The sequence below is a fragment of the Cynara cardunculus genome, assembly GCF_001531365.2.
Source record: "Cynara cardunculus var. scolymus isolate 2C chromosome LG 10, CcrdV1, whole genome shotgun sequence".
In the NCBI taxonomy this organism is placed as follows: domain Eukaryota; kingdom Viridiplantae; phylum Streptophyta; class Magnoliopsida; order Asterales; family Asteraceae; genus Cynara; species Cynara cardunculus.
In genome coordinates, this window is record NC_037537.1 from 25,427,406 (window position 1) to 25,439,456 (window position 12,051).

The 12,051-nt window shown below is 32.5% G+C and overlaps 1 protein-coding gene across 2 annotated transcripts; it reads right to left on the reverse strand.

Moving 5' to 3' along the window:
• Positions 1–1,426: 1,426 nt before the first annotated feature.
• On the reverse strand, positions 1,427–7,213 carry LOC112519447 (binding partner of ACD11 1-like). 2 transcript variants are annotated; one of them, XM_025127567.1, is made up of 8 exons: positions 7,064–7,213; positions 6,851–6,954; positions 6,671–6,746; positions 5,420–5,491; positions 5,270–5,329; positions 3,921–4,258; positions 2,778–2,901; positions 1,427–1,702 (listed from the first exon to the last, which is right to left on the reverse strand). In XM_025127567.1, the coding sequence occupies exons 1-8, from the start codon at positions 7,067–7,069 to the stop codon at positions 1,682–1,684; spliced, it is 801 nt and encodes a 266-aa protein (XP_024983335.1). In that variant the 5' UTR covers positions 7,070–7,213; the 3' UTR covers positions 1,427–1,681. The 2 variants fall into 2 exon arrangements, with proteins under 2 accessions (XP_024983335.1, XP_024983334.1); XM_025127566.1 differs by having other exon boundaries at positions 1,427–1,711.
• Between the last annotated feature and the right edge of the window lie 4,838 nt (positions 7,214–12,051).

Below are 12,051 nucleotides of genomic sequence, written 5' to 3' on the forward strand. Positions count from 1 at the left end.
TAGTTGTTGAAGTAAAAAAACTGATAAAATCTTTTTTTTTAGCATATTTGTTGATAAATACATAATTTCCCCCTCCATTGGGTACCCAATTTCTTTCAAGCACGATAGCATAAACGGTTTTTTAATTACTTCATTTGTTTCAAAATAAATGTCTATAATAAAAAAATGATATAGTTTTAGAATTATCTAATTATTATATTTTTAAAATAATAATATAGAAATGGTTAAAGAGATGAAACTTACCGCTAAAAAATAATTATTTTAATTAATTTTCCTATATTAATGACAAGTCTGATTAGATTTATTTCAATGCAATTGATATGTTTTTTTTGAATTATAAGAAAAAGCAACATTTATTTTGAAAAATATTTGGACTTAAATTTTATTTATTTAATCCTATACACGATTTTTCTAGATTTTATTTTATTAAATATATGTCAAGTTAAATTTAATATTTAAAAAAATAACTTATATAATACAAGCATACGATCAATAATTTATTTTCTTCAAAAATGTAATTAAGAGAAATAAAGTGCTACGTTTATCTAGGCATGGTGATTTGTCACACCTGTTGAAGAACCTGGTTCACCCGTTCCGTTCAAAGCTAAGGATTTCTCGTAAAAACGGGTACCTGGTTTGGGGCCAGGAATCCCCAGAATGTTGAAAACCGGACCCAACCCGCCCCGTATGTATATATATTAATTAAAACTATATTTTTTTAATGTTTTACATAATATATTATCCTTTTCAACCAATCTTGACCATTTTTTAATCCATTTATTGTGGAACCGGAGATTGACAGATTCACTTCCCCGTATCCAGGCAAGGACCAAGGCCAAGGACGAGGACGAGATAGTGGAACCGGGGCTGGGGCCAGGGCCAGGGATTGCCCCCACCCCGTTGCCATGCCTACTTTTATCTATTTTTTCCATACATGTCTCCATTTAGTTTGTTTAGATTTGATGTGTATTTCAAAGAGTTGAGGATCATTTACAAAATGCTTACCACATAAGCACCACCACCCTCAATTACCTTGTCGGATAATATTCTCGGCCACCAAAAATAGATTGTTTGTAAACATCTCTTACCCGGTAAGTGACAAAACACTAACCGAGTAAGCATCTTCTCCCTCTCTTACCGGATAAGATTCTTGATCCTTGTCATGCTAACACGGTAAGCACTTATCCAATAGGCGTTTAGTAAACGACTCCTCAATAAACAAGTAACAAGTTGTTTGGGCTCAACTCGAAAAAAATATTATCATATTTGAGCTTCGAATAGCTCAATGTTCATTTAACAAGTTTTGAGGTACACATTATAACCTAAATCTCAGATTATTATGAACATGAACATATTCAGCTAGAAAAAATGTTTGTTCAACTTGGCTCGAATCGAAAACTTTAATCGAGCTTTTAAACGAGTCAAATCAAACATAGAAAAATGATTTGCATTCTATGCACAAATAGTTGTACATTGTTATGGATTTACAGAGCTTGCAGGTAAATAATTCTGATCAGAAAACAACATTGAATGTTTTTGCACACTTTGAACATGAACATGAGAATAAATACACTGGTAATAAACCAATAAATGAATTACAAAACTGACCATAAAACAAACAGAAGAACCAGGTTCACCATCTGATCATCGGATCTCGATCTATAAAATCCATCCCCGAGAATTACGCTGTAATGCCAGAATCCTGCATGATCCGAGATTCTTGTCTAATGTAACTTTTACAAAATCAGGGATTTGGATTTCGTATTTTGAATTTTTAGAGTGTTTGGTTTATAGGATTTGGAACGGAATTGAATTCTATTCTGTATAGATAATATATAGAAATAAATTATAAATAATTATAAAAATAATTAAATTTACCTTTTTATTAATTAATTATTACGAAACAAAAAAAAATTCACATATTTTAAAAAATTATTACAAATAAATCCAATGAAATCCCGTGAATCAAAAAACTCACCTCATCGGATTTCTAAAGTCTTTGTGGGATTCCGTTTCCAGTGTTTCATTTAAACCAAAAGTGAGATTGAATGTAACTAATCCAATTCCAAATTCCGCAAAGCAAATGGACCAATAGGGCCTGTTTGGTTTGACGGCATGTTTGAGAGATTTGGATTTTGTGGAAGGATTTGTAATTGGAATCGTTGGTTTGTTCGGTTTGTAGGATTTGGAAAAGAATTGAATTCCATTATTTATAAATAATTTATAAAAACAAAATTAAATTACTTTTTTATTAATTGATTATTACAAAACAAATAATTTTATAAATTTTAAACATTATTACAAACAAATGCCACAAAATCCCATGATACCAACCCACCCCGTGGATTTCAAAATCCTATGTTTATGGGATATCAAATCCAGGAAACCTTTCAAACCAAACACGGATTTGAATGAAATTCCATTCCAAATCCCTTCAAATCCAGTCCAATCCTACAAACCAAATGGGAACTTACTTTTTAAACCTTGAATGATTTTGGAGAATCATAGTTTCTATTTTTGCATTTTCCCATAAATATTGTTAATTTGCAATGAAAAACCAAGTATGATGGTTTAAGTGGTCTGATATTCCTTTTGTCTAGAAAAATAACGGAATTCGGTTTATACTAATTACTCTTGTGGATAAATGATTAGGAACAGAGAAAGATAAACACAGATATAGTCGCTCTACTCTTTAGGGTAGAGGTCAGATAGACCCTACTTTCGAGTGGGACTTACTGGTTTAATTTTAATAACAAACAGAAGTGAAATGTATGTACCTTTGTAGTTAAATTTGACACTGCCAAGTTCCACTTGTGTCTAGTTTTTGTTCCTGCAACTTGCCCAGCCTTCGCCACTTTACCAAAAGCTCCGTTTAGCCAAGCTGCACCGGCTGTCACATACCTGAACAAATCCAACCGTAAAATATTACAAATATTAAGCAACGAGCTAATGATATCTTCATATTTCATTCGATAAAACCATGATAATCTTGTAGGTAGCATGATAATACCATAAATCTATGGCTACCATCACATATTTTTTCTACGTATGAAAAAATGGTGAGTTTGATGGTAAGCATTTGAGATAACTATAGATTTTGCCCAATAGGTGCATGGACGAGTAAAACTAAGAATATCCCAGCTAATAAATATTTGCTCATGACCAATTCCTTCTATGTAAAAGGCAGCAAACTAGCCCGAATGACTGCAAAAAAAGATGTAGCTTTTATTCAAGAAACAATCAAAGTAGCTGGACATGCCTGTAAATGCATGCAGCAATATGTAAATCTGTTTCATCAAACCAAACCAAACCAAACAAACCCTGTATATCCCACCCCGAGGGGGAGGGAGGAGGATTTTTAGGTATATAACCTTAAATGAGATTTTAATTAAATCCATGACCTTCTCATGAGTATAAAGCTATTTTTTCTTTAATAGGCCAAGGAGGTCATGAATTTAATTAAAAAAATTAATTAAAAAATAAAAACTCATTTAAGGTCATATCCCAAAATGACCCCACCTCTAGGGGGGTAAGATGTACGTAGACTTGACCTATACCCGAAAAAATAGAGCAGCTTGTGAAGACCCCCAACTAGTGAAAAGTGTGTGAAAGGGTGAAATACATATAAGCTAAAATTTGAAATATGAGTAACTGAAAGCAATACAACTAGAAAGAGAGAGATAGATAAACTAAATTTTGAGAAACTAGATATCAGAATGCAACAACAATATACACAGCATCAAGTACAGGAAAAGCATAACGAATGTGTGAAAAGTGAAAAAACTACAGACCCCTAGTCTAACTTGGTGTTCTAGTAACCTAAATCTGTCTGTCTCATCAGGCAACACGAAACAAGAAGCTGAGAATAAACATTATGGCAATGAATAAAATCCAAGTTATAAAAGGGAAGTTCTTCAAACCTGCTTGATTTGACAGCTGATCCTGTATCGTTTAATTTCCTCTCGGCTGCCATTAATGCTGCCATTGTCTTGTCAGAAACTTGAAGTTTTTGATCAACAGACTTAACTTTTTCATTTACCACCGAGATTCCAACACTGAATTTCTCTGTAAGTCCTACTCTCTTATCTAAGGAAATCACTTTGGCAGATGCATTGGCTCTTAGCTGATGCTTTTCATCAAATGCTTTAGCTTTATTCATGGCATCTTGCCCAATAGACGAACCTTTAGCCAACACACTGGAAACAACATCTTGCGCTTTACTTGTATAAACTCTTCCACTACGAGAAGTACCATTCGCCTGTTAACATGGAAAAGAGAGTTGTAACTTTAGAGCCTCTCCAACAGATTATCTATAATTCCTTTAAAATAGAGAACCAAAAGTTAAAAACTCTCTAAACAAAATTACACTCAACTCCAACAGATTCTCTATTTACGATTAAAAAACATGAATCACATTAATTAATGTAAGCAGATATTAGCTCCATCTAAATGCTGTGCTATATGGATTCTTTGTGGAAGGGAAATCTTAAAGAAAATGTTGGTAAATGTGGTTTATCAATCATAAGCCATATACAAGAAGCTTGAAAATGTACCCTAAAAGTCTAGAACTGAAAGCATTATAAAGTAGAATGGCCAGCAACCAATAGTTCCTCACTGTGTAGCTATTCATAAGCTAACAACAATATCACTTTTCCCAGAATGAATCCGGTGTCTGATCAGGCAAATAGTTTGATTAAAAGTGTTTTCAGTGACAACCAAATGTTTAAATTCCCCTTGATAAGAGGAATCTTGTGGACCAAGATCATAGATTCATTGTCATCAATTAACGATTTAAACAATTATAATAACAACTTACCTATTGCTCTTATACCATGTTGGGATTGGTATGTGATGAAGAAATCAATTAAAAGAAGAACAAGGGTTTGGCCAAAAGTTGACAGCCATCAGTATAATGGAGACAAAGTGAAATTGAGATTCCAGCCAAAGGAAAAATAGAGATAACATATATACCAAACTCTAGTTTATGTAAATGATGTAAATAGCCCCTACACATAAGCTGCAAAAAAAATGTTTGAATTGATTTTGGACATAACCAAACCAAACTAAACTAACCCAATATATCCCACTCGAAAGTAGGGTGGGGGTTAGATGTTCGCAAAACTGGCTCTATCCAAAAAGAGTATAGCAGCTATTTACATGAAGATCCCCGGCTTGTGCAAGAGTGGGAGCAAGCAGGTAGAAGGAGAAGGTATTAGAATTTATTTTGGGAGGGAGCAACACTTTCAGAGTGTCATGTGTACTCTCTTACCTCAGCATTTGACGAATTTTGTGGAGCCTTGCTCACTGCATCATCAACTGCACAAACTTCCTGCAAGAAGCAAATCATATGACACGGTTCAATTACGAAAAGGTGAAAGAGTGTGTGTGTGTGTGTGTGTATAATCAACAATAGACATACCAGGGACTCGGGTTTTGGCACATAATTTTCAACTGGAGAAATTTTTACGACCTGATCCACCATGGTCGCTCCCTGTAAAATTGTACACAGAATATGCCCAACTTTATTTTTCCATGAGAAAGAAAGTTATAATCTGTTTTACAAAAACAATTAAGTGATAAATACCAATTCCATGCTCAAATTAACCAGCATGATAAATGCCCTTACCAATGTTCCAGCCAATATCAACTTAACAATCTTGAAACACCAAGAAGCCTTTTGTAATTTATAGTTCATCATTCTTAGATGTTAAAATATCGACAAATGGTACACGATCCTAATCACCATATGGGTAAAAACAAAAGGTGTCACCTACTGTCTCTTTCCAGAATTCACATTGTAAAAATTGGGTTCCATCTAGGACTAGGAACACCTTCAGTTGGTATTTTCATAAGAAAGAATAAGCAGAACACTTAAGGGCGAGCCAATACCACTTCAGAATCAGTAGCTCTGACTCAGAAGAGTCAAAAGCTCCGAGTCAATACCATTTCAAAATCAGAAGCTTCTAAAGACGACTCAGGGCATGTTTGTTAGCAGCTTCATGAGCTTAATGGGACTCGCAGCTTATTTGGTTAGCTATACATAACTGTTTGGTAGTGGCTTATTGATATAAAAGTGGCTTATTTGGTAAGGTTTTTAGGGGAGCTTTATGCCAAAAGCCAAGTCTTTTCCAAACCTGCCCCTTTCAATTAAAAAACCTTCTCTATTTATTAAGTCAGATTAATCCACACAAACAACTTTATCCATACAGGACTTGATAGAAAACGAGCCAAACAACCCCTCAGATGCTTTTGAATTTAACTTAGAAAATTCAGAAACTCATTTTCCCCAAGCACTTCTCTTCATAAAATCCTGGAGGTTTCAGGATGTTACACACGAGGGCGGCCCCCTCGACCCCGCCTGTTGATCAGTCAGCAGAACCACGGCTAAGGTGCAAGTCCGCTTAACCCCTGCCATACGGCGCCATCTAACAAACTCAGGTTCTAGTTAGGTTACACGAGTGTGCATTCCACACCTACCGTGATATAGCTTAACCACCAACCTCATATTCTCTTTGTGAATCCAATTACATAAAATGAACATATAATTTCACTAAAATCACCAATAATTAGTACTAAGAGAAAGGGATGCATAATTCATGCTAACAACAGATAGGGCGTGTATAAGCTTTTCGATAATATATACTCTAAGATGAATTAAGAAGTGAATTACCGACAGTAATAACGCAATTTCAAGTGCCTTTGGATCTTTAAACGTGACATATGCAGTCCTCTTTCTTTCCGAATCACTACATCCACCAGAAAAGGAAAGAAAAAAAAAACGAATAACTTCCCTTAACACCGACAAAAACCAGTACAATCAATTAAACACCATACAAACAAAGTAACAAACCGGCAGATCTGAATGTGCTCGATGTCGCCAGAAAACGAGAAAAACTCATGGATTTCTCTCTCGCTGGCTAGATCTGAAAGTTTCCCTACTTGCACGGTTCTTGTCTGAAACAAATTCATCAATGAACACAAAACTCGAAACATTCAGCAAACAGATTATGGAATATTGAGCTGTAAACAGGCAAATGAACGATAAAAAGAGAAAGAAAATCACCTGCATTTTGCATGTAGTGTTGAAGAAGCGATTCGTGTGTGCAAGTGAAGCTATATGGAGTTGAAGATTGAAGAAGATGAACGTAATCACGCCATTAAAGTGTGATGATGATTAGAAATGGCATGCTTGGCCTTATATCTGGCCGTATCTCCCTTTTAACACAATTAAAAGCATATTTGTTGATATAATTATTTGAGGGAAACGTACGGATGGTAAACATCATGGATTTTTCAGGATCCTGTCTATAGTAACAGGTGGAAACCGGAAGTACTGCAATATTTTTTATAAAAAGATAAATCAATGTATTTTAACTTGATTTTTATTTTAGGTAATATATTTTTAAATTTTTTATTTTTGGTATTTAATATGTAAAGTTTTAAACATTTAAGTATTCTGGTAATTGGTTATTATGCTGATGTGACGAGTGATGTGGTATATAACTCGGTATTATTTGTTATTCAAATCAATTTCATACCATCACTCACCACATTAATATGGTAAGCGGTTAATGCTTCAACCGGTTATCCGGGTATTTAAATGTTTAAAATTTTACGTCTTAAGAATCAAAATAAAAGTTTTGAAAGTATGTTACCCAATATATGAATCAAGTTAAAGTACGTTATTTTTTCATACAATTTGTCTTTATAAAATATAAAAGTTTTTTATCGATAGAAATAATAAGTAATTTATTTTTCATTGATAATTATTTTCTAAAAATTCCTCAAATTTACATAATTTCGTTATTTCTTTCCTACTTTCTTTGTTTTGAAGAAGGTTTTCAGAAATCTGTTGGAGAAAAAATCTTCGACATCTCTATTTTGAAGAATCTGTTGGAGATGCATTTACAATAAGTTTTTAGAATCTTATTTTGAAAAAACGATCAAACAAAATTTAGTACATAATTGATTGTTTTTTATATTACAATAGAGTTTAAAATCAACTATTTTTAACCGTTTAGGCTGTCGTACACTGATTAAAAACTTAAGGGTTGGAGTGAAAACTTTATTATTTCCGGGTTGGAATACGACGACTACCAAAGCTCTTATGACATGAAGGCTCACTTGTGAATGACTCTATATCATTCACGATAGTCTGTGCATGTAAGCTGGTCTAAAAACCCATGATTGTCCAATAAAATATTAAATACTTATTGATTAAAAAAAGTAAAGGAAAACCGGTATCCGAAGGCTTTTAGAAGTGGTGGGAATTCCTTCCTCGACCCAATTGACGCTCACGACATTTCGGCTTTTCCTGATCAGGTAACATCGTATTCATTTCATGGAGTGGCACAATCTACAGTCTGGACCACTCTTACATAATTTTGAGAAACTGGAACGATATGGTCTTCTTTACTGGTAACGAAACTCGTAATCACTCTGGCATAGTTTTTGACACTCAATTGTTGTCTTTTTTTATCTGCTTCCCACGATCAAAATGCCTCGATATCTACTGGACTTCATGGCTATCAATGGATATGAATAGATTAACATCAAGGTCACCAGTGTTATAATCGTCGTTCATAGGTGGTCTTTCTTGGTTTATTTCTCTTTCTTATTTGTTTAGTTTTGTTTGTCTATGTTGGTTTCTCACTTTCTCTTGTAGAATCCAAGTCTCGTGGAACCTCGAAATCATTTTTGCTTTCCTTCATTTTCTAACGAAATTTATATGCCTTTAAAAAAGATAATTTCTTAAACGTAAATATAAAAATATAAGAGAGAGATTGTAAAGTGTTGTCATCAGTCAGGTTTCTGAGAAATTTAACTTGGAAACTTCCGTCTTCTTAAAGGAACCATCAATTGAATTCATGTCAAAAGTTCCAAACCCACCCCATCACTCCAAGTGCCACGCTCGTTAAGATCATCTCCAACAGTTATGTTAAAATAGAGAAAAATCAGATTTTAGCATTTTTGTTGCTCCAACATCTATGTTATCCTTGATGCTAAAATAGATTAAATAAGAGAGAGATTGTAACAATATCTAAATTTAGAAAATTCTCTAAAACCCTGTAAAAGAGAGGGAAACAATATTTTAATTATAACCAACCAATTAAACTTATTGAAGTTAAATGTGTAAGAGAGATAAATAATATTTTATTAAATATATTGATTATATATTATTAATATAGTTAATACTAAAATTACTGAAATAAAGTAGCTCTTGGAGTTAGATATAATTTTTTTAAAGATGCTGACTCTTTATATTCTGTTATAGAAAAATTATAGCATAATTGTTAGAGATGCTCTACCTTTTGCATCTGTGGTTGTATCTAAGTGACACAGGCTTGAAAATCTACGAGCTAAACTAAAGTTAACGACCCGTTTATCTTTCCAAAGAAAGGTATCACTTGTATTCTCAAATTTTCGACCAAAAGAGGAACCAAAACTAATGGGTCGTTCACGAAAATGTTTATCTAGATAAGTGCTTACTGAGTTACATTATTTTAACGAATGAATATAACAAAGTCCCAAGTCGGTCCCGACCCTCCACCAGTCCCGAGCCGGCTGGACCCATTTGGCCATCTCTAGTAACAATACACGAAGGGAACGACTGTCAAAAGAATGAGTGGATTTCTTTTTATCAAACAGATAAAACCACTGGAGGAATCCGTCAAGAATGAACAAAAATCCTCTTGTGGCCATGAAAATTCAAATGCGGTGACTCATGTCTACTTGCAAAGCAGGTGGTCGCCCTAAAATTAATCAGCTTGCATAATGAATTGGATATTCAGGTTAATAAAATAAAAAAACTATAAATACTTTTTTTTTTTTTGGTCAAACATTTTTATGGTGGTTATCATGTCTCGAGAATGTGGGTCATTGCCTATCTGCCATTTTAGCTTTATAATATATTGTATTATAAAAATAAAGCGAGTCTTTAATTATGTTTGTGTACAGTATTTAAAATAATGTCAGTTTTAAGAGTTTGTTACTTTAGGTATAAAATAAATAGATAATGTTTATTTGTTTTTTGAAAAAAGAAAAAAGTTTAAAAAAATCCACAAACTATCTATACTACTTTATAAACCAGATTTATCAAAAGTTTTTAAAATAATTTTTAATGCTCAAAATACTATACATTTATGCAAAAAGTCTTAAAAATCTTAAAAACAACTCATAATGCATTAAGTACTACTATTTTATGCATTCAGTCATAAAATATTTTAATATACAATTAGAATAACATATAGTACAAGTTACCAATGCACATTATTACATTTTCTTTTCATGTTCCCAAGATACTTTTGACATCTTTCACTCATGTCTTCACCTCTCAAACATCTATCTCTTCACCTCATCCCCCAAAGTGAGATTCAAACTGATATTCACTATGAATTATTAAAAGTTATTTCATTCATTTCTCATTCAATTGTTCTAGAACTCTCGATCTCTTGATTCTTTGCTCTTGGTGTACACGAACACAATTGTGGAGTCGTTTAAATATGTTGGATTTTAAATATATTGGATTTAAATTTGTCATACAATTTTTTTATCGATAGACTGTAATTTGAACCATAATTCTTATTATTCAAATTGTATTAATATGTAAAAACCAAATGTAATTTATATCATCATTAAATTTTCTCTAATTAAACTAGTTAAACTTTAAAATCATTAATTCACGGCTCCCGCCGCATTGCGCATGTACACAACTAGTCTTATTTTGAATGATTAGGTATTTGAATTATTTTTTAAAGGAAAAAAAACCATTAATTTTTCTCGTTTTAAATGATTAAGTCATTGAACTATTTTTTTTTTTAATAAAAAAAATAATTAAACTTTTTTATTTTTAATGATTAAGTTTCTAAATGTTTTTTTTTAAATAAATAAACCATCAAAAGTCTAAAAATTGGTTACCATCTTTTAACTAAAAAAAATACTTGTAACTGACTATGAATGTTTTAAAGTTAAAATAAACGAAAATCAGTTTTATCGTGGTCAAACCATACGACATTAAAATCCCTTGCAAACAACGGTATTGCTTCCCCTCGTCACTCCCCTTGCCCTAACGGTGTTTGTTCTTTGTATCGTCTAACATGCTTTTGGGCCCTGCTATTGATCTCTCTCTTTTTGATTTATTTTTTATCTATCAAAAGGTGGAAAATCAAAAGGTAACCGGTTACGGGTGGCTTTTTTTGTGTTAAAAGAAATGTATGTAACCAATTTTTAAAAGTTTGATGGTTTAATTTATATAGTAAAAAAAAAATTCAGGGACTTAATCATTAAAAAAAATCAAGGACTTTATCATTCAAGATGAGAAAGTTTATTGGTTTTTTCATTCAATAAAATAGTTCAGTAACTTAATCATTCAAAATTAGATAGTTTGTTAAGTTTTTTTTTTTAACTTTTCCCTTCGAAAAACGGCGTTGGTGTGTATATTTCTTTTATATACATTAGGATCGTGTCGAAAGGTGTTTCAGGGTTTTATCCATGTTTGTTAGCAACTTCACGAGTTTTATGAGAGTTGCAACCTATTTTGTCAACTATACATGATTGTTCAGTAGTAGCTTAATGATATTGAAAGTATGTTGAAATTAAAAAACATATTCTTTCCGTATACGAAAAAACCTCACAAACAAAGCCTTCATAACTTGTAAAGACAGATTAATTAAGATATCAATTTTATCTATACAAGACTTAATGGAAAACCAACCAAACAGCCTCTCAATTTGAGATGTGGTATATGGCCCCCAACAGTTCAGAATTTAGGCTTTACTCAATTATATATTATCTTTTCGTCTCAAAATAAATGTTCACACTGACGTGGAAGATGGTCATTTGGATTTCGGCATTGTTTAACAAACATGAGTTGGCTTATAAGTTAACTTATTTTCTGGATACACGTTTGGACAGACAAAATTAACTTATAAGTTAACTTATTGAAATGCTACTTGAAGTAGTTTATGAAGAGATATTTTAACATTTTTCAATTATAACCCTCGTTAATACTATTAATTATTATTCATTAATATTAATTATAAAAAATATTAG

Excerpts from the sequence above, each read along its gene's own strand:
- LOC112519447 (XM_025127566.1), bottom strand. Across the intron at positions 5,330-5,419 it reads TGCCAAAACCCGAGTCCCTG|GAAGTTTGTGCAGTTGATGA; the intron begins GTATGTCTATTG and ends TGCTTCTTGCAG. Across the intron at positions 2,902-3,920 it reads TCAGCTGTCAAATCAAGCAG|GTATGTGACAGCCGGTGCAG; the intron begins GTTTGAAGAACT and ends GGATTTGTTCAG.